The sequence below is a fragment of the Teleopsis dalmanni genome, chromosome 1, assembly GCF_002237135.1.
Source record: "Teleopsis dalmanni isolate 2A chromosome 1, ASM223713v2, whole genome shotgun sequence".
NCBI lineage: Eukaryota > Metazoa > Arthropoda > Insecta > Diptera > Diopsidae > Teleopsis > Teleopsis dalmanni.
The window spans coordinates 130,372,736-130,398,848 of record NC_051846.1 but is presented as its reverse complement, the minus strand read 5'-3'; the positions used below and the strand labels follow the sequence as shown (position 1 = coordinate 130,398,848).

The 26,113-nt window shown below is 33.6% G+C and overlaps 1 protein-coding gene across 1 annotated transcript in view; it reads right to left on the bottom strand.

Annotated features, from left to right (window-relative positions):
* Positions 1–5: 5 nt before the first annotated feature.
* LOC119666110 (spectrin beta chain) overlaps positions 6–26,113 on the bottom strand; it is a gene marked incomplete at its 3' end in the record, with an annotated part of 38,460 nt that continues 12,352 nt past the window's right edge. Inside the window, exons 2-3 of the mRNA XM_038075389.1 lie at positions 22,840–23,316; positions 6–4,883 (exon numbers count right to left, since the gene is read on the bottom strand). Coding sequence (XP_037931317.1) covers positions 6–4,883; positions 22,840–23,301 — 5,340 coding nt within the window. The remainder of the gene's footprint in view (positions 4,884–22,839; positions 23,317–26,113) is intronic.

Below are 26,113 nucleotides of genomic sequence, written 5' to 3'. Positions count from 1 at the left end.
TCTTTCCATTCTGCAATAGTTGCAGAATCGGAATGTCCTGCAGTTATTAAATTGTCAGCAATTGTATTAACTTTCGCAACTCGTTCTCCTCCAACCGATTCAGTATCACGTGCAAACTCACTAAATCTTTCTGAAAGCAGTGTAACATGGTCAAAGTCTTGACCGAGTTCCTGAGATCCAGCCACAACTTCTCTATCCGATATCCATTGTTCTAAGTCATCAACTTCCCGGCTTAACATAAATAACTGTAAAGCTTCATTTAATCTTGCTCGACGTTCTCCAGCAAGGTCTTTTAGGCCGGCATACAGTTTATCTAGTTGAGACTGTTTAACTGCAACAGCATCGCCACTAGAAACATCATCTGCATTGAATTGACGAGCAAGTTCACCCAGCTGACGAATAGTATTTGCGTAATCTTCTACAGACTGTTCGAGATTTTCATGCTTTTTCATTAAGTTCTGCGCGCTAATTTCATCTTTACCACGGTCCTCTACCATCATATATAATTCCAATTCACTCATCCAAGATTCAGCTTCTTGTGCATCAAAGAAGTATTGTTGTACTTTTTCTGACTCCAACAAATGTTTCTTACGTTGTTCAATTGCATCCTTAAGTTCCTGCCATTTTTGTGTTAAGTCACTAATTAAACTCTCAAACTTCTTAGAATCTTCATGACCTTCATCGATTAGTTTTCTGCCATTATGACATATGGACATTATTCTTGGTTCATGATTATCAATTTCTGTAGAAAGTGATTGATTCTTTTTTTTCAAGACATGCACATTAAATAGTGAATTTCCATAATTCTTTGAATTGGCCACAGGTAGTTTCTCATCAATCCAAAGTTTCTCATCTTCAATATCGCGACAAAACTGAAATGCTTCTTTTTTCTTTTCTAACTGTTTTTGGTGTTCAACAAGAGGAGCTTTAATTTTTTCAAACCGCTCAAGAACTGCTGTTTTCTTTACTACAATAGGTTCAATTTTTTCTTCCGGGACTGTTTTCTGCAAATATTCTGTTTGTTTATCGATTTCTTCAACTTGACGTGCTTTAACTGCCATTTGTGTTTGAATTACTTGTTGTTTTTGCATAAGAATATTAACAGAAGTCAAATCATTCCCAGTATCCGCATTTACAATTTGCTTTTCAAGCTCTGTAATATATGAATCGATATCATCGCATGTTTGTTGTACTAAGACTTCACGATTTGCATCGAACAGTACGGCTCCTTTCTCTTTTGTGTGAACCTCAAGGTCATCAAATTGTTTAGCAAGTTCAATAAGTTTGGGCTCAATAACGTCTTTAAATTCAGGTTTTTCTTTTGATAGTTCTTGAGCTGCTCTTTCTGCTTCAAATAATCGTTCTTTATTAGCAGAAACCTCTGCTTCAAATGCCTGATGTCTTGTCCATTTTGAATGTATAGTTTTAGCACTTCGGTATGTTTCATCTTGTGAAGTAACATATTTTTCTTGCACCCATTCGGTCAGTTCCTCTAAATCTTGTAAAAATTCATGGAGCTTAACTTGGTTTTTAAGTTTCTCATGTTGGTCTAAAGCACGCTCACGATTGTCATCTCGTCGAATTCCAATATTTTCTGCCCTTTTACCGATCTTATCTGAATCAAAATGCTCCTTTTCAATCAAGGAATCAGCTACTTGTAATAAAGTATTTAATTTATCATCATTTGCTTCCATAGTTGTAAGAAAAGCTTCATGACGTTTTAGTTGATTTTCAGCTTGCTCTAAGTTTACAGGTGTATCGTCTTTGCTTAGAAAATGTTCCTGTTGACTAAGCAGTACTTCTGTTTGTCTAGCATCGCGATTGAATAATTGTTGGTCAAGACTTTGTGATAAAAGAACTTGTCGATTTTCCCACATTTGATGCAAATCCTCCCACCCATTTTTCAACGCATTTAATCGTTCCCGCAAAAACATGTATTGTGGATCATCTGATGTGCTAGATTCTGATGTCAAACGTTCACCATATTCCATCATATTTTTGTAATCTTCAGTATAGTTATCAATTTCTTCCCTAATAGATTGATGCTGATTAAGTAATTTCTCGGCTTCTTGTAATGATGTAGGAGTGTCTTCTGATGCTACATCGGTTTGTGTTTTTGTTAACCACGTTTGAAAATGATCTAAATCGCGTAGGAACCGATGTAAATCTCCAGCTTCTTCAAGTTTAGAATCTCGTTCTTTAAGCATATGTGTCAATTGTTCCCAAATAAGTTCGATTTGCGCAATTTTGTCACGAATTATTTGAGCTTCCTCAGGATGATCGGATTCAATACCATTAGCTTCCTTTCCAAGACTTGATAATTTTGCTTGAATTGCAGCTAAATCTCTCTCCATACCACTAAGACGTCTCTGCAATGTCATAACACCAGTTAAATCCATTTCTAAACTATCAGTTTCAGTAAGAATTCTTTTTTTATCTTCAATCCATGAAATAGTTTCACGACACTCAATATAAAATGTTTGGACCCCATGTGCGGCTTTAAGGTCGTCCATTTTGGCTTCTGATTTTTCGCGCAATAAAGACCATTCCTGATTGAGGTGATTCTGCCGCTCAAGTATTTCATCTGAATTTGGATGCTCCACATGCAACAATTGTCTAGCTAATTGATTTACTACTGCTACTCGTGAAGCGTTAGCATTCATTTCTTTATCAAAACCTTCAAACCGATGCTTCATAATTTCAACATCTTCAATATCTTTACCTGGTACCATAGTATCAAGCATTTTTGTTTTTTCTCTAATCCATTGTTCAACACCATCAGCTTCCGACATAAGTTTATAGAGACTTAATGCATCCAAAAGACGTTGTTTTCGCAACTTTGCTAACTCAGTTAGTTCCTTATATCGTGTTTCTATTGCTAAAAGACGTTTATCTACATTTACTTTTTCGGTTTCATTTAATTTTAATGAATTGCCTTGTTTGTGAAGAATGTCTACAACTTCTTCATAGTTTTTAAGTTCATCTGCAACCTCCTTATGCTTCTTTAATAAAGATTGCACATTAGCCTCATCTCGACCAATATCTTCACTTGATACAATTCTTAATGTATCTAACATCCAATTATCTGCATCATCGGCATCTGCGAATAATTGAAAATATTCGACGGCATTTTCCAGCCGCTGTCGTCTATACTTCGTAATATCTAATAAGTGATCCCACTTAGATAAAATTTCTTTTAAACGATCTTTAATACGATCTGCTCCAAAATGTCCTTCGGTTATTAATTCTGCGCCAATCTTTGCTACATTTTGAAGTTGAGAATCATGTGAAGTTATTTCCGACTCCAAAGCTTTATGTTTACTTAAAAGTAAATTAACAGTAGTTAAATCATGTCCAATTTCGTCCGTTGACATAATTTGTTCCTTTTCTTTAATCCAGTTTTCTTCATCTGCTGTGTCCCAATAGAACTGCCATAGTTTTCTACTTTCTTCTAATCGACTTCGACGTTCAACTGCTAAACGTACAAGCTCAGCATATGCATCTTCTAGCTGCTGTACACGACTCACAATGATATCAGGATCGCAAGGTTTATATGATTCTATGTCATCACTAAGGAATTTTTGCGAATTTTGAACAACAACTTTGACACGTTCACCAAGAATGTTGATATCAGCTTCAACAAGTGAGTGCTTTTGAAGCAGATCTTCCACACCCATCAAATGTTTGCCATAATCGTCGGTTAAAAGTAATTGCTTGATTTCCTCCATATTATCCAAAATATACAACATTTCTTGAAAGTTCTGTTGTAATTGTAAAGAAATTTCTAAGCGCATTCTTCGTGCTCTAAGTAATTCTAATAAATAATTCCATAACCGCATCACATTCTCTTTACGAAGTAATATACGTTTGACGTCATGATAGCGTTCTGATTCCAACTCATCGCAAACAGCTACAACAGCTTGTACTCGTTCTTCGTAGGCAAATATATCTGTTTCAATAGCTTCATGTTTTTTAGCTGCAGCTTCAACTGCTGCAAGATCAAACCCAAAGTTGTCTTGACTGACAAGTCTTTGATTTTCGGATAACCAAGTTTCACGCATTGAGGCTTTACGATCGAAACGTGCTGCAAGCTGTTCTAACTTTTCTTGTCGAATTAATTCTTCTCGAAGAGCTAATTCACGTTCATGTTCAGATTTTTCTAAACGCTCCCAAGCTTTATTAATATCAGAAATCATTTTGCCCTCTTTGGGTGTGTAAGGTTTTTGGTTATTTGCACGCATTTTTGATTGTAATGTAAATAGTAGGACTTCTAAATTTCCTTTTTCAACAAATTTAGGTGGTTTTTCAATAGTTCGGTAATTAGAAAACTGTGCGAGTTGTCCTTGTACACCAACTAGAGAATTCACAAAATCACGTTCGCCAAGTGTATCAATTGTAGTTTCAATCCACTTTAAAAGATCACTGGTAAAATTTTCATAATCTTGAATCATTTTATCATTTTCCATTGCTATTCCCACTACTTTTCCAATACGTTTTCCCTGAACAGTTTCTTGTTTAAGTTTGCTGAAGTAGTGGTAATAAGTAACTACATAAGTTATAATTGATTTCTCATCTGGATGTTCAACGAAAACGTCCTCTGCGTCAAGTAATTTTGCAAGACCAAGTTTATCTTCAGCAATATCAAATGCATTATTTAAATTATGAATTGCGTTGCTTTTCGATAGTTTTTCAAACTGAAGTAAATCTGGACGATGTTTATGTATTATAGCATTAAATGCCAGTCCATCTCTCCATGATGTGGTAAAATTTCTAACGTTGACATTATAATAACCTGCAGTTTTCATTTGACACCAAAGAAGTAAGGCATCTTTTGCTGACTTAGTTTCTTTGTTGTCAACTTCTTCTATGGTAATGTCTTGAATCTATGTGTGATTAATAAAAAACAAAAATAAATAACAAATCAATAAAAAACTTTAGCCAAATATCATTTAATTTAAGTTATATTAAATTATATATCTTCAAATGACATTAAAGTTAATATCGTAAATTTATGTAAAATTAATAAACTTTAGCTACATATCATTTCGTAAGAAAGCATAATATATTATTTCCTATATAATTGCGGATAAATCCGTATATTTCCTTTAGCAGCTGTAGTCATTTTCAATGTATATTATGTTGAGGCCAGTTGAGTCAGTGCACCTGAGCACTTTTACTCTCTATTATCTGCGAGGTTTCTTCAAAACCCCTCCTTGCGCCTTGACTGGATTATTGTTTATCACTTCATCAGACTATGCAATAATTGACCTCAGATCTGCATATCTCCCCGAGGAGCCAACTCAATATATATTTTAAATATATATATTTAAATATATAAAAAAAAACAGTAAAACTTTCATAACTCGAACTTCTATAACTCGAATTTTCTATAACTCAAACCAAAAACAGTGCACCAAGGTTTTAGAGAGCAAATTACATAGAATTCTGCCAGTTGTTGGCAACGTGGTAAATAAAATAAATTCCTATGCTACTCTTAACGATTATATTGAGCTTGACAATGAAATTGTTATATCAAGCTTTCCTACAGATGACGATATTATTGAGCTCTATAGCTCTAAATTACTGGATCCAATTCTAAGCGCAACGGAAAGTGATGATGAGGGTTAGGTGGATGCAATTGTTTATTCCTTCCAAGAATCAAGTAGAAGGCTCATTCAATATTCTGAATATATATTTGCAAACGAATGATAGTACAACTGATGATCACTATAAGAGTATGAATAAAGTGGAATCTCTTTTTATTGAAAACAAGAAAAAAATTAAAGTCCCAAACTCCAATTTCTGAATATTTATTTCACTAACATATAACTTCTGTGCTTAATTTGATTGCAAATAAATAAATATCTTAAAATGTGATTTTAGTTTCTTTCAAAAATAAAAAAAATATAAAAGAATTCTCTAACTCGAAGTCTCCATAAGTCGAACCTTTTCTTTGCAAAATTGGACTTCGAGTTATGGAAGTTTGACTGTACATATATTAATATATATTAATATATTATATATATATATATGTAGGATTCCTTTTTATTAGAATCAAAACTAATTAATTAAATTACAAAAAAAATATATATAAATGAAAAAAAACTGTTTGTTCTTCCGCACACACGTCATTACTTCACACGTCTTCTTTCTGCACTGCCACACTACGTTTGTTTCTTCTTTTTTACTTCCTTATGCTCGTGTGCTGGCGTTGCCAGATCTGCGTCCCACATATATATATATTTAAATATATATAAATATTAAATATATAAATTCATATTTTTTTTCTTAAATTTAGGTACAATCAAAAGATATTAAAATAGTAGTAAAGTACTAAGTTAGTTGGCAATATTAAACCAAATCGGCAAATAAATGGAGCATAAACTCCATTTAAGCCTAGTCATAGGCTTACAAACTATTGCCTCAACTTACTGGAGTCGTATCTAAACAAAATTTTAGTCAGACACAAATTATTTTCAACATTCAAGAAACATAAATATAAGCAATTTAAAAATAACATAAGGCCTTTTCTGTGGCTCGCAAGTATGCCTCAAAATGCATGCTGGCCTATATTGGCTTCACTGGCCTATATAACAAATTTGTCAAGTGTTATGTTTTGACAAATAGCAAAACTAGCATAATGCAAGCAAATTATATTGTGTATAAAAATAAATAACTAACATAAATTGAATATTAAATTGAATACAAAATTAAAAGGAATGGTAAAAATGTTGAAAATTTCAAAATAAAATACTGAAATTTTTCTTTTTTTTCCCAATTTTCAAACTTATGAAATTTTTGAATTTTGTTTGAATATTCATTTGCATATAATTTTTGACATATGATTGCAATATTCGTGGGAAGCAAGAAATCATGAATCATACATATGAAAAATTTCATAAAGTCTACATTATACGCAAATTACTCCTTTTTGCAGCAAATTTTCTTTTTCAGAAATATACACATAGCAGAAAAAGTCTACGGATATTCACAAAATTTTTTTTAAATTACGCATAACTTTTTTAATTTTTACTCAAATTCATTTTTATTTTCTAATTTATTTTAACCAAAGAAACAACAATAAAGTTCTAATATAAAAAATTAACAATTATTCTTTAAAAAAAAATTAAATACAATTATATGCAAAAGTAGCAATTTTTGAAGCAGAAAAAGTCTACGGATATTTCTTAATATTTACATTACCGCTAAATACTTCCTAAAGAGTCTAAAAATTATCATTAAATAATATTTTTTTATATAAGGAATAAATTTTTACAATATAAAATAAAAGACGTGAAATTAGTTTTAGTGAGCGACAAATAACTGGTAAATTTTAGAAAGATGACGTAAGCCAAAGTAAAATTGCTGAAGACTTACGTTTCTAACCTCACACTGGCCGCCCCCCACAAATTTGTCAAATAGAGAAAAACGTAGCATACTCAACCAGGTGAAAGTAAATCCAAGAATAACAGTCTTCAAACTAGCTGAACATATTACCGAAATACTTGAAAACAAAATATGTCCTGATACTGAGCGGAAAATTTTGAAGAAATGCATGTATTATACCCTGATTGCAGGAAAGAAGCCATACATATCCAGATATAGTAGAATAAAATGATAAAGCTTTGCAAGAAAGCATATAAATAAACCTATAAAGTTCTGAAAATGAGTTATTTTCTCCGATGAGAGTTAATTTTAAATATTTGGAATCAAAGTAGAAAAATTGTGTGGAGAAAATCATATACGGCCTATGATAAATAAAACTTAATTTCAACGGTGAAACATGGTGGTGGAGGCGTAATGGGTTGGGGGTGTATAACAAGTAATGTGCCAGTAAACTTGAATTTATAAAGGATACAATGGATAAATATGGGTATCTAAATATTCTAAAAACAAATTTGAAAGCAAATGACAGAATGTTAGAGCTTGAGGCAACATTTTTGTTTCAGCAGGGCAATGACTCTAAGCATACAGCAGTCATAGTACGGATTTGGATGCTGTACTATGCTCTCAGGCAACTTCAAACACTACCAGAATCACCAAACTCCTATACCAGTTAGATACTGTGGGTATACAGTTAGAACATCTGTGGGTTTATTTGGAAAATAAGATTCGCCAGCATATGTTTTCCGGCAAGGATATAGTAAGAAACGTCATCATAGAAGAATGGGTAGAAATAAACGCACAGGATACTGCAAAGCTAGTTGAGTCCATGCAAACACGCTTAACAGAGGTTATTAAATGCAGAGGTTATCCCACAAATTTAAGATTTTTGTGAATTTTATTGTTTTAATGTAAATATTAAGAAATATCCGTAGACACATCTTAAGTGCACATCTTGTGTGCACAAACAAAACGCACATTTCACACAAATGTGGTAAGTGAAATAAAACTCGCACACGCATTCGGTGTTTGTGCCGAAGTTATTTCGCACACAACGTGTACAGAAAAGAATACGAGGAGCACATTTTGTGAGCAGACTCGAAAATAAAAATGCACCCAAATGTGCGGAGACGAAAGGTCTACTGCACATTCGTGTGAAATGATGGTTTAAAAGCGCACAATATTATGATGAATAACGCAACAAAATAGTATGGAAGACTGATTTGCATTAATTTTGGTGTTAAGGCAAAATATTTTATTGAAAAAATAATTTTCTATTTATATTTTAATTTTGAATTTATTTTTAGATTTACATTTATTGCTTATATTACTTATTAATTTAAGGTTTATTAATTTAAAACATGGGAATAAAGTTAATTTTACAATGTACTTGAAAACTTTGTTATAATACAAAATATAAATAACTTATGATATACGAGTTAAATAGGTACATGAATTTAATAGAGAAAGAGAATTTGTTTCGAAATGTTATAAGTAAAGAGGATCGGTTCTACGGATTACTTTGAAAAAATTAAATATATCAATTTTGGACTACTGCATAAAATTTTATTTATCACTTAATCATCACTTAAAAATTAAAATAAACACTATAGAGTATTGTTTTTATCCTTTAAGGTGTAAGTGATTAACACGACTGAGGCTTAGTTTGTTTGTTTTTTATTTAAGAGTATCACTTAATAGTATTTTACCTAATCTATTATTAGTATTCATTCATATATTTCTGTGGAAACTAATTGCTTTGCATTTAAAAATGTTGTGTCCTACCAAAAGAGTTAAAAATTTTACTTCTTTTTCATGTTTTTTAAGTTGATATTAGCAAATCTAAGCATCCTGCTACCTGTTCAAGAAAACATTTTGCTAATTTTTCGCGTTTTTTAATGAATGTTAGATATTCTACCCAAGTGAATACATATTTCTGGGGAAGAAAAATATCTATTTGTGGCCTACCAGTATTATCTTTTTTAAACTGTTGCAAAACTTATTAAACAAATACACCAATACCAATACCTGCTACCTGTTCAAGAAAATATTTCTTTCGTGTTTTTTAATAAAAGTTAGATACTCTACCTATATAAATACATATTTTTTGGGAATTAAAAAATCTTCCTAAAATATGTTTTTATTTCTTTTAAATTGGTGCAAAACTTACCAAACAAATACTTTAAGTTCAGTTATTAAATTTGCATTTAAAAATACGCAAAAGTTGGGAAGTAATACACAAAAAACTAATATTTTAAGTTAAAATACAAATAAGGTTAAGACAGTTATAATCAGTGAACGAAAACAAACACTAAAGTACAAAACATAGTGTACTGTTTGTCATCTTTGTTACAAAACACTAAACGAACAGTACATTAAAAAAAGTCCGAAACAATTCAACAATTTTTAGAGTTTGTGTACTTTTCACGAAGGTAGTGCTCATTATAACGATCTTTTCACGAAGGTAGTGCTCATTTTAGTTATCTTTTGCCGAAGGTAGTGGCCTTTTTAGTGATCATTTTCCTAAGGTAGTGGTTTTTTAGCGTTTGTCGAACAAAACGATTTGGAAACGTTTTTAATGTGCATTGTTGTTGCTACGTTTGCATAAGAAGAAGAAAAAATTTTGTTTGCATTTGTATTGCATGTATTTTGTTTGTGTTTTTAAATAAAGATATTGCGTATGCATTTATTGATGCATATTTAATATTAGGGGATGAATTACATAGATTTAATATTTTATTGCGATTGAATGATTCATATTATATTTATAATGCCAATAAAAGGCAAAAAAACTATCTTTATTTAAAAACACAAACAAAATACATGCAATACAAATGCAAACAAAATTTTTTCTTCTTCTTATGCAAACGTAGCAACAACAATGCACATTAAAAACATTTCCAAATCGTTTTGTTCGACAAACGCTAAAAAACCACTACCTTAGGAAAATGATCACTAAAAAGGCCACTACCTTTGGCAAAAGCTAACTAAAATGAGCACTACCTTCGTGAAAAGATCGTTATAATGAGCACTACCTTCGTGAAAAGTACACAAACTCTAAAAATAAAGTTTGTGTTCGCGGACACAAACTTTAAAAATTTTTTTGATGTGTTTCGGACATGAGCAGTACACTACGATACTGTACTGTTTATTTTCATTCACAAGTTATAATTTTAAGTTCACATTATAAATACTTAACAAATATAATTATTTTAAATATTTGTTAATTGAAGCAATTTTTAACATAAGTTACGATCCCAACGAACGTAAACATAGCATATAAATTTATGCTCATCATTGGAACAAGTCGCTTCCAGACCTATGTATTAGTAGAATAGCTAACTAAGCAGAATTTTTAAGCAAATTCAATTACAAAGTTAAAAAGAAAAACTCAAATACAGCCACAAATTTCGATTATTTGTTCACTCTTATTACCGCAATCGCAACAAATAAAGCAATTGCAACAAACAGTAGCGACTTAATCAAATAAATGTGACGAGTTCGATAACTTCATTATTTGGCAGATAAATCTGTTGCTTATTAAAGTAGAACATATTGTAACGGAAAACAAAAAGAATAAGCATGTCGGTAAGATAATCAAACTACTAAAAAGAGAGAAAGCTACAAATCGCCAGAGGCGAGTTAGGTATTATCAAAAAAAAAAATAATATTCAATGCCAGGAATGGCTTGAAAAACATTATTCGGACTCTGCTCCATCAAAAATACGCATTCGTTATTGGTATGCCGAATTTAAAAGTGGTCAAATTCACTCTAGAGTCAAATCGGCAGTCTGCTGAGTGGCATGAAGCCAGTGAAAGCTGCCCAAAAGCGACCAAAGACGCAGCAGTTGGCTGGCAAGGTTATGGCGTCTGTATTTTGGGATGCGCATGGAATAATATTCATCGACTATCTCCAGAAGAGGAAGACCATCAACAGCGACTATTATATAGCGTTATTGGAGCATTTGAAAGACGAAATCGCAAAAAAACGGCCTCATATGGCGAAGAAAACAGTTTTGTTCCATCAAGACAATGCACCGTGGCACAAGTCGATGAAAACGATGGCAAAATTAACGAATTGAGCTACGAATTGCTGCCGCACCCACCGTATTCTCCAGATCTGGCCCCCAGCGACTACTGGCTCTTCGCAGACCTCAAAAAGATGCTCCGTGGTAAGAGATTTCTCAATGAAGTAGTTTCAGCGATTACTCAAATGATGAAGTAATCGCCGAAACTAACGCCTATTTTGAAGGCAAAGAAAAATCGTTTTACAAAGGCGGTATCGAAAGATTGCAAAAGCGTTGGAATGATTGTATCTCCCTAAAAGGGGACTATGTTGATGAATAAAAACGAATTTTGGCAAAAAAATATGTTATAATTAGTTAGTCACACACATTATTGAACGAAGTGTTATACCTTGATGAATAAAAATCATGCACCCAAATTCATCTTTTGTCATTTGAAACAAAATTCGCATGCAATGTAATTGTAGCCTCTGAAGCAACATTTTCATTTCATATCAGAATGTGAAAAACTATTGGTAAGTAGAACGTTTTTATGTATTAACATGATGTTTGTTAGAATTTATTTATACAAAATGTAGCTGTCAATAGTTTCAATAATCATAGTAAGCTGCAATACAATTGAAATATATTGATAATATTAAATTTAGAAAATTTAGTTAAGAAAATTATTTCTAAGAATTAATTTAGAAATTTACGGCAACACAGTTGAATAAATATAAAAATTTAAATATAGTCTCTGTGTTAATTATTTCGTTTAAACACAGAAATTACGCTATAAAAGTATATTGATGACAATAATAGTAATACAGATAAATTTAAATTTATTAAAAAATTTTATGTTGTAACTGATTTCGAAATAAACTTGAGAATTTGCCTTTACGAATGAAAATTATAGATGAAACAGATCTGTTCAGTCAATGGCTTACAATGCCTATTCTATCAAACCCACTTATTATTCCATCACATGTGTTGCATAATTTGTACATGGCAACACTGCAATCCAACACTGCACTATAAATATTCTTACTCTTATAAATATTATTACTCTTAAAATACTATTCCTTTGTCTCATACATTGTTTTACTTTAGTTTGAGTGGAATAAGAACAATCGAATGCGGTTGCGTTCTTCATTTTTGCGTTGGTATTAATTGGGCCACGTGTCAATAACACGTTTTTGCTAACAGTGGTTATGGGCCCAGGTTTATTGAAATTAAAATGTTTTCGGTTTCAAATATTAAAAAATTAAGTAGTGATAACTACTCGACCAGGTCGGGAGTAAATGTCCGAAAGTTTTAGCGGAAAAGACAAGTTGGATTGTATCTGATTAAAAAGCGCATGTTACAATCAACTTGAGTGTTGAATCCAGTGACCTTATTCACATTAAAAATTGTAATAAGGCGAAGGATGCCTGGGATATTTTAAAAAATTTATATGAAGCAAATACAGCGTCCCGGAAAGTTAATTTGTTTAAACAGCTAATATGCTATAAAATAAGAAGTATATCAAGCCAAATAGACGAATTTTGCACTTAGTATCAAAAGTATCAACATTGCGTTGCCGCATGAAATGGAAAATTTCGTAGTTGCCGTAGAAAGTAGGGATAAATTGCCTAAGCTAGATCAGATAGTATTCAAAATTCTAGAAGGAGTAAGACGACGAGACGGCAAAAAGAAGAAGAAAATTATGAATGACTTTTAAAGGTGAATACATCAAATATTGAACATAATAGAAATTACAATACCAAAAATTACCGATTTAATAAAAAGAAAAGTAATAGTAAAAACTTCAAACTGCGGTATAATGCAAATAATAAAAATAAAATAAAAAATAACAATAGCAAGAAGAACTGGAAGCGCAATAATATCGAGTGCTATAAATGCCATCAAAGGGGACACATACGTTCTCAATGTTCGCAGTCGGCAGAGAATGCTAAAAAGGCTCGAGCGTTAACGGCAGTATGTTTGCTCTCAACAGAACAATAAAACGTGGTTTTTAGAATCAGGCGCTACATCTCACATGAGCACAAGAAAAGTTATTCGATTCTCTTGAGGAGTAGAAATAGAAAATAGTGTTAGCGTCAGGTAACTGTGTATATTTAGAAAAAACAAAATATACAAACCTAACTCTCTTGAATGTTCTCTTCTTTCCCGATTTACATTGTAATTTTTTATCATTAACTAAAATACTGAAATATGAAAATACTGTAAAATAAATAACGCGATCGTTAAAAATAAAGGGAAACAAATACTATTTGAAGCAAACGAAGTAGATGGAATCATTTTAGTTAATTTTTAAATCGAAAAATTTGAAGAACAATGCGGAAGTGCGTTTACAAAAAATGATTATATAAAATGGCACATGCGGTAGGGACATTTGAATACGATTGATATCAATAAATTATCAGATAAAGATATGGTAATTGGTTTGAGTATAAAGATGCCCGAAAATGTGAAATAAGTGCGAAAATATATAAAAATTATGCTCAAATAAAAACGAAAGCGAAACTTGAGTTAGAACTGTAACATAAAATTTACACTCGTAAATTTTACAACACAATAATGTAATAATACAAAACAAAATATATATAATAATAAAATAAAAAACATCAAAAACAATAATAAAACTTGTAAACAACGCACCGTTGCAATTACAAAAACAAATCTACTGTTTGCTTCGCACCTCGCGTATATAAAAGGCGAAGCAAAAGCGCAAGGCAGGGATTCAGCAAGACATCGAACTAAGAACAGGTCGCTCCATATTACACGTGCTGAAACACCAAGAATCGAAATTTAAATCTCGATTTCTATTTTGTTTTATTTTTTTTTAAATTTAATAGAAATACACATTTCTATTAAAAATTATTATTAAAAACGAAATTAACATTTCGTTAGTAATAGAAATATAAATTTCTATTTTACTCATAACGAAATCATATTTTCGTTAATAAATTATAATTTTTAATTCACACTTGTATTAAAAATTATTATTAAAAACGAAATTAACATTTCGTTAGTAATAGAAATATAAATTTCTATTACTCATTTACTCATAACGAAACCATATTTTCGTTAATAAATTACTCGGTAAGGTGATAATAACACATGAATATTATCACCCATACCAAACCCACTGTTTAAAGAAGAAATTCACATTTCTTCAAACCTTTTGTCAGACGCATCGAAAGTAACATTTCTACGCCAAATCCATTGTTTAAAGAAGAAATTCACATTTCTTCAAACCTTTTTTCAGGGGCGTCGAAAGTAACATTTCTACGCCAAATCCATTGTTTAAAGAAGAAATTCACATTTCTTCAAACCACATCACCGCACCAACGTCACCATCCACCGTGTATTCACACGTTCCACTGTTCCTAACAAATAAATTTATTGTAGGACTGTACCTGGAATCCGGCGAGCAAAACCCCGGCCAGAAAGGTTCGTTACAGAACATAGTGATATGTGTGGACCTTTTAAAACAAAATCACTTGGTGGTTCACTATATTTTATAACTTTTGTCAATGATTTTTCGCGGTTTGCTAAATAAGAACAGAAGCGGAGGAAAATTTGCACCAAAAGGAACTATATATCAAAATAATCGGCTATGAAACTTCAACGAAGAGCTATAGATTGTACGACTCTTTAAACGAAAAATTATTAAGGCAAGGGATGTAAAATTTCTTGAAAATTTGTGAAGGAGGAAAATAAACAAAAAGTAATTGCAGATGAAAATCAGTCATTTTAATCGGGTTTACAAATCCCAAAACCGTTGTGTCGAAAAATTTAAATTAATTAGATAGTGTTTTGATTTTTTGTGACCTATAGAAACAATATGAAACGACAAATGACTTGGAGCTGGAAGAGAAAATTGGTGAAAACAAGAAAAATGTTGAAGAAAGGAAAACGAGGAATAGAGCAAAACAACAAAAACTAAGTGTATTTGCAGAAAATCCACAGACTGTACAGGAAGCATTGTATTCAGAAGATGCTCAATATTGAATAAAAGCTTTGAACGCAGAAAATATGTGTTTATTAAAAAACAACACATGCTCATTGATAGACGAATCTGAAGATAAAAATGTTATTGGTTGTGGGTGGGTTTTCTCAGTTAAGAGGAAACCGGATTGGACAATAGAAAAATACAAAGCAAGGTTAGTTGCTCAAGGATGCTCTCAACTATAACAGGTTGATTATACTGAAATATTTTCTCCTGTGGTAAGAAAATCTACAATTCGGTTACTGTTAGCACTGGCTGCGAGGCATAGATTTAGTAAATCAGTTTGACATTGTTGCAGCGTACTTATAGGAAGAGGTATTTATACGTCAACCACCAGAATTTGAAAATATTTACAATCGCAGCAAAGTGTGTAAGCTCAACAAAGCTTTTTATGGATTGAAGCATACTGGGCGCAAATGGAATAAAAAAGTGACGCAAATTTTAGAAATTTTGGAATTTAGAAGATGTTTATCCGATAGCTGTGTATATGTAAGACGACAAGCGGAAAATTTGTATTTCATCACAGTATATGTAGACGATGGCATCGACTATTCAAATTGAGATGGATGAAATCATAGCCTAATTGATCAAACATGGTGAAGTTGATTATCCTGTCTGAATATCGTTATCTTGGATTGGAAATCGAGAGAAATGAAACTCGAGGCGGTATTAGTATTCATCAAGAAAAATATACAAAGGAGTTGCTAAAACGAAGGGGCATGAGTGAATGTAAGGGGGTGTCCTCTCCATGGGTAATTGGTTTGGATTTGAAAAAAATGCGAAAATGAATGTGATGATGCACTTGTGAATAAAGAATATCAATGCCTTATCGGCACATGTGGTTTCAAAACTTTCGCAATTCAATCAACATCCACATCAAGAACACTTTCCAGCAGCAAAACACGTGTTTAGATATCTGAAAAAGAATCCAAAAGTTATAATTACCTTTAGCCATAACCAAAACGATTTTATATCCTTTATAGATTCTGATTAGATCACAGACTCCAATGATTGGAAGTTTTTACTTTTATGGCTGGCAATCTTGTATCATTGAAGTCAAAGAAGCAACCCACTGTTGCATTAAGTAGTATGGAGGCCGAATATGTTGCAGTCAATCAAAGTGTAAAAGAAGTAGTTTTCATGCGTAGTCTACTTGGAGAAATGGGATTCGTAGAATATCTACCCATTCCAACCAGGGTTCTTTGTGACAATCAGAGTGCATTATTTATGGTGAAAAATGCTTGCGTGCAATCACGGAGCAAGCACATCGACATACGATACCACTACATACGAGACAAGCTTAATGATGGGTCAATAGAGGCAGAATATGTACCATCTGAAGTGAATGTAGCGGATATTCTTACTAAAGTTTTGCCAAAAGAAAAACATATTACAGCTGGTAATTTATTAAAATTAAAATTTGTCTAACGTTTCTTCGAATTTTATATATTTGTACTTGCATTGAACGGGAGTGTGTTGCAGTACTGGACGACCATCCTGGCTAACCGTCTCTTTCGGTGATGTCAGGAAATCGACAGGTCTGATTGGCGCAGGTACCAAATGGTATCTGCGGTATATCAAAGAGGACTTATCGTCTGAAGAGGCAAAGACTAAAGCCTTAAACCGCCCAAAGAACATTTCAGAGCCGAGGAAAACACTTGCAGCTGAGATAAGTCCAACAGAAGGTAATATTGCCAAGAGAAGCAGGGCTGACACTACGGCAAAACGCAAACCTGTGCCTAGTACAGCAAAAACTACCGTACCGTCCTTTGTGCCCAGGAGGACAGTAGGTGTTGGAGTCAGCTACACAAACTTTGTCAAGGGTATAAGATTGGCAATTCTTCCTACTCTATACACGGAATCCATTCTCACCCGGGAAGACCCAGGAAGAGTGGAAGACTTCTTATGTACAATGGCTGGAAGTACAAACTCAGGTTTGAAGACATTCACTTCCGACCAAGTCTTATACTGGTAGACTGTGCGAGCAAAGAAACGGCTGACTGGGTCCGTGAAGTAATACCACGGCTTAAAAACTGGAAAGGTGCCCAGCTGACCATGAGCACCGGGGAAAACATATCCGGTGTTCACCTTATGACAGCTTACATCCCCAGGACAGCAGGCGTCGAAAACGAAAAACTGCTGAAGCTGATAGTAACACAGAATGAATTCACACACATCTGTGGAGAATATTCAAAAGCAAGGAGATGAAGAATGGGAAGCTGCTAACGATTAGGATCGACGACCGATCGTTAGAAGCTATAAGAGCGGTAAACTGTAGAATCGTCACAGGTTCAGCTCTATCCCTGGTAATTTTCACAAGAACAGGACGGGTAAAGACACCGTAGCAACTGAAGACAATGAATCATCATTAATACCGGAGGTGATGGTAAAAAGTATCGAAGCAGAGGTTACAAGGAGCATGTTGAGGAAATCATCATCCTACCTCATGAAAATGAGGACATTGATGACATCGACATGACAATTATAAACTTGGCGGAAGCGGAAGACTCGATGATGTCCCACTAACAGAGACGAAAACCAAGGCCTAAATAATAACTATAACCAGCATAAAAATAGCTCAAATAAATTTACACCATGCGAAAACCGTCTCTGTAGTCACCGCGAGGGCAACACTCAATAACAACCTGAGTGTAATACTGACCCAAGAGCCTTGGATTTTCAAAAACCGGATTTGTGGCTTGGCTACTAAATACACACAGATAATATGGGATGTCAGATGTGATAACCCCAGAACTTGTATATTATTGAATAAAAATAATAACTTTCTATGTATTCCAGAATTCCTCTCCAGGGATTTAGTAACAGTCCAGATTCCCATTAACATCAACGGGAATTCCAGAAGCATCGTCCAAGCAACCAGGTATCTACAGGGTGACGAAATTCAGGGCATACCACCTGAGGGCATATGCAGACTGGTGGAATACTGCACGAATAAAATGCTACTGCACGTAAACAACAAGGTTTGGGGCAGCACAAACACCAACAAACGAGATACGCGAAGAGGTTCTAGATATAACGGTAGGAAATACTCTAGGTAACAAACTAGTTAAAAATTGGATAGTTTCTAATGAATCATCGGTGTCTAACCCTATATCAATAGAATAACTAGGAACCCTAGGAAAATAAACTGTGAAAAACACCACAATAACCTATGAGTTAACCTAAGTCAGTTAGATATAGGGAGCAGAGGCGAGGCGTCGAATGGTTCAGAGTGTTCACTGAACACCTTAACAAAGCTTCCTTTTTAGATCTTTTTTTATTAGGTAAATAATCTCGCTATTTTGCTCCTTAACATTTTTTATAATAGCTTTTCCAAACAGATTTACATAAAAACAAAACGTACAATACAAACAAAATCAAACATACATATGTTAGTTACACCCAACATTACTTATAATTAATAAAAGAGAAAACATATTCCTCTTAAAATATACTAAGGTTCAGAATAAAAACTGCACCGCGCTGCTTACAAAGCATGCAAATGAAATAACATTCACATTGGGACTATGTTCAATATTGAATAAATACAAACATGCAAACAAATATAAAAATAAAAGAGAAAATAAACCCCCAAAATATGTACGTAAAATAATCATAACTCTTAAATTAATGCGTACAAGCGGTTCAATAAAAAAAAGTGAACCTCCAATGTTATGCAAAGTAAATTTGAAGTGAAAAATAATGTTTAGAAATGGATAAATGTGTGATTAAAGATTTGATTCAAATATCTTTTTTTAAACAATCTTCTGAAAAAAAGGTTTTAATTCATAAAATGAATAGATCAACTCCAGATATGAAGAATTTGGTACCTGATGTAAAAATGTCGAAATCTATGGTAAGTCGCCGTTTTCCTACAGCTATTTACCATAAAAACCAGTAAATCACAGGCTGCGAACATGTAAATAAATTGTTTTGTTTTGTAGCGTACAAGAGCTATTTGCTTGTGGAAAGACAAAACTCAGGAGTAGGGGGAATACGTTATAGTTGGAATTCAGTTTTGATCAAATTGTGAACACGTTGCCAAAAGCTGACGCCTCGCTACTGATAGGGAGATATATCCAGCATGCAACCCAAGTGGAATCCATAGTTGAAAACCTCAGTAATGCCATTATTGATGCATACGAAAATAATTGCCCGATAAGTTGAATAAAATCAACCAAGGACGTATCTAGGTGGAACAATAAACTAACGACATTGAGGACAACGGCTCGAAGGCTATTCAACCGATCCAAGCGTACTAGGTGCTAGACCGATTATAGAAACACTCTCACTCTATAATAAGGAAATTAGGAGAGCAAAAAGAGAAAACTTCAGGATGTTCTGTAACAGCGTAGAACACATTACGGAGGCAGCAAGACTTTGCAAAGTATTGGCCAGAGAGAAAACACTCTCCTCAACCAATCTGAAAAGAGATAACAATATGTCCACGGTAGATGAGGAGGGAAGAATCCAATTACTTCGCCAGACTCACTTCCCAGGATCCTTCAGCACGGTGGAACAAGAAACTGAGAATACCAATCAGGAAACTTGGCAAACAGCAGATAAAGGAGCCTGGGCTATTGCCAAGGAAATATGTACGACAACTAGGATCAAATGGGCGGTGAAAACCTTTAAACCATTTAAATCACATGGCATAGATGGTATACTTCCGGCACTTATTCAACAAGGAATAAAATACCCTCTAACCCCGCTGACGAAGATAACAGGTAGTTTTCATACCAAAAACAGCAAAGAAGCATGCACTCCATCCAAAATCTTTCAGAGTCATTTCTCTCACATCCTTAATGCTAAAAACATTAGAAAAAGTTGTGGTTAACTTCATTAGAACGACAGCACTTGTAACTACCCCATTACATCTCCCTGCCAACATGCGGGGCGGAGAGATCCACTGAAAGCGCATTGTTTGAGTTAACAAATATGATAGGGGATAGTATTGAGAAGAAGGAAACAGCCATATGCGCATTTCTAGATATTGAAGGTGCCTTTGACAATACTTCACATGACGCTATAAAGAGATCACTAATAAACAGAAGAATAAACTCTTTTGTGGCACGGTGGATGAGCAACATGCTTCGCACTAGGAAGGCAGAAATACGAATTAGGAATATTTGAGGAATATTTGAAAATACTCTATGCGACAGAATTCAATATGTATTAGAAATTACAAGAAACTGGTGCAACAAGGTAGAACTGAGTATAAACCTAGCTAAAACTACAGTTGTAAATTTTACAAAAAAATACAAACTCAAACATCTGAAGCCTATCAGATTCGATAAAATTGAGGTAGAAATAAAGAAAACGGTTAAGTTCTTAGGCATACATCTACACCAAAAACTCAACTGGAAACACTACATTGAGGAGGTCACGAAGAAAGCCACTTGGGCTCTTATGACCTGTAGATTCATAGCAGGCAAAAGTTGGGGCTGTACACCAAAAATACTACGATGGGCCTACTCGGGGATCATCAGACCTATCATCTCATATGGGGCACTCATTTGGGAAAAGGGAACCAGACAACAGAATAACACTTACGCACTTAACATGCTATAAAGGTTGGCGTGCGTATGTATAACGGGTGCCATGCGGACTTGTCCAACAGTAAGATGGAACGAGGTAAAATCGAGAGTTGATGTTTGATAGTCGACTTCAGAATTCGTAAAACTGCAGTCGTAAAGTCGCAGTCGTAAAGAAGAGGTCGTAAATTAACAGTGGTAGAAATAGTGCGGTGGCAGTCGGTCCCTTGAATTTATGAATTTTATTACATTTAATTATATTTATTTTATTATTTTGGATTATAATTTTACTTTACAAATAAATCTATCTTACACATATATACCTATATACACAGAGCAGAAGTAGTCCACAAAATTTTTCTTAAATTTTGCATAACTTATTTAATTTTTACTGAAATTAGTTTTTGTTTTCTAATTTGTTTTAACCAAAGAAACAACAACAAAGTTCTAATATTTTGAAATTATCATATCTTAAACTCTTTAGGAAGTCAACTAATAATTAAATATCTTTTAATGACACATTTATGCTTGCAAGCGAATTTAAATTAACGGTAAATTTAAATATTAAGAAGTATCCGTAGACTTTTTCTGCTTCAAAAATCGTTGCTTTTGCATATGAAAGTGTGTTTAATTTGTTTTAAAGAATAACTTAATTTTTTATATTAGAACATTATTGTTGTTTCTTTGGTGAAAATAAATCATGTTTAAAAGAATGTTTAGAATACTTCAAATATATTACCAGCTATATCGTAGAAGAGTTAATTTCTGATTGCATTTGAATGCAATTGTGTTTAAATATATATTTTAGAGAAATATTCGCCTAAAGTAAATGTGTGAATTGTAGTTTTGATAGTTAAATCTCGTACCAAAACAAAGTTATATTTAAATACGGGTTGTGCAAGTTTTTATTTATTTCGGAAAATGTTATCGGACAGAGAACTGCAATAAGTACTCAACACTCGAGTCATATTCGAATCATTGTCTGTATTTCAATTATACTCATTCAGACTTTCTTTTTCGTATGCAAATATTTGACTCAACCTAATTGATAGATACCGCTGAAAGATTTGCTTAGGAAACACCAGCACTCATATAAAATTGTTATTAATGCCAAAAGTGATCGAGTCGGCAGTCATTAATTCCTTTAATTTTTTATAAGTGTACCCATTGATTCATACCACTCGAGTGTATACTATAACTCATGAGTCATTTGCTATGTATGACACTGTACTTAAAAAGTATGCGCATTTTTGTGACGCTGATTCATTAGCATCGGCACTCGTTAACGAAAACACCTTGGAATAATTTCTATGGTGAATATTTATACGTATTTTTTACTTGGTTTTTATGAGTGTACTCTGAGTATTAAAGTAATGACTGCAGTTTTTTGAAATAAGATTTTAATGAATTTAAGCTTAAAATTTTCGCCATATCTTGGGATTTTCATACTAAATTATATGATATGTGATATGGTTTCTTGGTAACTCTTATTTACAATAATTCATGGACTCATGTCTTACTATGCGCTCTTGTCAGAATAATTCTCTTAAACAAACCGACCAGTGCTAATATATATAAATGTTTATAATTTTATAATACTATATTTATATTAATAAATGTACATAAATGATTCTAATGTCTTTTTATACAATATGTACGAGCAATTAACGCTTAAATAAAAACACTTTTAAACTTCATAATTGCTAAAAACAATAATCGTTCACACGAGTAAGCTAAATCGATCAGTTCACCAAATTTTGTTATTATAAGTGTTTTTATAGTAATAATATTTAACACATGTTAATTCAGCGAACAGTCTGCTTCATATAAATTATTTTAAATATAATAATTATCTAATTTAAATTAAATATAAGTGTATAAGTGTTTAAGTATATAGTATCACCTGAAATCTTAATATGATTGTCCAAATTAAACCCAAATTAAGTGATGCATTGCCATCAACTATATCATGTGATCCAATATTTTCTAAATGAACTCGCTGTTCTCGTAAAAATTGCAATGCTTTATCCACATTCTCTAAACAGTGAATTCTCATTTTGCCTTTTGTTGGCTTGGGTAAACGTTCACCCGATAAAACTTCTAATAACTTTATTATATGTTTTCCATCACGCATATCAACATAAAGGTCAGAAATTCTGCAATTCACTCGACACAAGTGAGAATTGACCCACTTTGTAAATGTTTTTTTCTGAACATTTTCTCTTTCTTCAGCCAACGCTTTAATCCGAGATCGTTCAAATAAACGTGAACTTGAATTGCCACCATCATACTCATATTCATCTATATACTCGTTGCTAGGACCCTGGCTGGGGTCCCATCGGACAATTGATATATCTGTCGTCATATCTCGTGTTTAAATCTGTAGAAAAATTACAAAAACATTAAACAAAAGTTGTATATATGTATATATATTAAAAACTTGTTTTTTATTGTTTTATTTTTTAACCGTATAATATTAAAGAACTTGATTAATAAAATATTTGATTGGATTTAATTGATCTTAAATATATTATTTATTTAATATTGTAACAACACAGATTCGTCGTTTAAATTTACTGAGGTATCACTTAGTCGCGGTCCGGGTCGTTGCAATAAATATGTTTCATTGACTAGTTCGAAGGCTGGTAAACCAAGGAAAAGTAAAGACGTTGTTTTCTTAGTTTTAAAAATGAATGTCTTTATTTTAAAATTTATACTACTAACAAAGAATTCTTAGTCAACGACATCAAAATGTCGAAGGCGTTACAAATAAATATTCTACTCAAAGGTTCTAGCTAAAGACATCAAAATGTCGAAGGCGTGATAAAGAAATATTCTATTCAAAGGTTCTATTCAACGACATCAAAATGTCGAAGGCGTGATAAAGAAATATTCTACTCAAAGTTTCTAGCCAACGACATCAAAATGTCGAAGGCGTGATAAAGAAATATTCTAATCAAAGGTTCTAGCCAACGACATCAAAATGTCGAAGGAGTAAGTGTCTACTTACTGCGGTGTGCTGGCGCTAAGTGAACTTTCATACAAAATTCTCGTCTATTTATATGAAATCACCTTCGCTTCAATAGACGTACGAACAAACGCACCAGTGTAATTATCCGTGCGTAAACAAATAATGCATTTCTTTGCGAAGTAACGGCTCTACCGTGAGCTTGGCTTGACTTGTGCTGGCTGTGCGTGTCGATATTCGCTGCTCCGTTGAGACTTGTTTGTTAATTTTATGATGCGTAAAATAGTTTTACGCATTTGTGTTTTTGCGACCATGAATATAACTAATAAATTTTATGCAAATGAAATTAAATATTACTGCATTGTAATATTTTATATTTTCTGTTTTAATAAAAGTTATAAGTTTATGTAGGGCGGAAATTTCTACAAAATTTTTTTTGTGATTTAAAAGTTAACCGATTTCGGTCATTACGATAAAAAAAATTGTTTAACTTAAAACAGTCACACTAGCGGTGTTGAAGGGACTAAAGGGTTCCAAAAACAGTCGGGTTTACGTCCCGGAGCCACTCGTCAACAACGATGACCAAGAACCGTTAAACACCTCCCAATGGGACTCCACAAGCAGGTATGTGTTTGTTGACATAGGTATGTCGATTATTTGTGTTTTTCCCACTAAGAAGCAAGTCCCGGCCATCTTGCTTCTTATGTTACTTCTAATGGCTGGTATTGAACCTAATCCTGGTCCTGTCGGACCTCCCACCTCAACTTGGCATTGTTTTGACTGCAAAAATCAAACATCAGTCAAATGCAACATTTGCAGTAACTGGTGTCACTTTAATAATTGTTCAGGGTGTTCAGGATTGTTTGGGCTTAGCCATACTGATTGGAATCCTGCTTTTAGAGGACATTGTTGTCCTCCAGCTCTTCTACACAGACTATCTACATCTTCGTCTACCTCTGGCAGTCCTTTTCCAGTCAATGCATCATCTACTTCCCTCACGACTTGGCTATGCACTGTGTGTAAAAGAGTAATCTCTAGCAACACCATCTCTGTCCAATGCAATTCTTGCAATGGGTGGTATCACCTTAGACCTTGCTCCGGATTGGTCTCTCATCATGGTTGGAATTCAAACTTCATTGGCAGTTGCTGTCAAACTTCACCTATTATTCCACCACAAAACCGCTCACAGCTTCAACGCACTAGCGTAGTCTCCGCAATTAATAGTTCTTCCCCTCTCAAAATTCTACAGTTCAACTGTAATGGTAGGGAAATTGTTTGAAATTGCAGCATTCATGTCCTTCAATATTGCAGTAGCGGCACTGCAGGAGACTAAACCACTACCCAACACCTCTCTCACCCCTTCTCAGGCTTTACACTTATTCGTAAAGACCAACCTAGGCGCGCAGGAGGTGGACTTGGTTTTTTTGTTGCGGGATTCTACATCTCATTGTGAGCTTTCTTTGCCCCTGTCTAATGACGAATACTTAGAGGTGATAGGGTTAAAAATTTTCATTGGTAGGTCATCAAGGTTCCTTGAACTAGTCAATATTTACATACCACCCAACTCTAGCTACCCTCCGCAGCATATATTTCACATCTTCGCGATGGGGACTCGCGTTTTGTACTGTGTGATTTGAATGCACACCATACCCTGTGGTTTTCCAACCTAACAACTGATTAGAGAGGCCCGCAATTGGCTTTCCAATTTGATGAATCCTCTTTTGGTGTTCTAAAGCCTAGGGCTTAGAGACTGACATCAGGAGAGCTGGAGCAGGTTGGTGTTACCCTAGTAGACGAGTCTACTGCCTCGAATTGGAGTTTTGATATAGCTTTAAGCTCAGATCACACTCCCATTACAATTTCTATTCCATCAATCGAGGTCCTCACGAGGCTGACAAGAAAACCTACAGGAATTTCAAAAAAGCGAATTGGGCCCTTTTTATAGATATCTCAGAACGCGACTTCTCTTTGTCCTCTGATTTGAACAAGGCAGAGAAAACATTTCGCAGCATAATTATCAAAGCAGCCGTCACAGCAGTTCCCGCAGATAGGATTAAAACCATTAGAAAATTGAACCCAGCCAATCCACACATAAAAACGCTGAACAATAACATTCGTAAAATGGTAAACAAATATCGTCTTGGTAAATGGAAGGAACATTTAGATAACTGCGACCTCCAAAATGGTAAAGTGTGGACTACCACTAAAG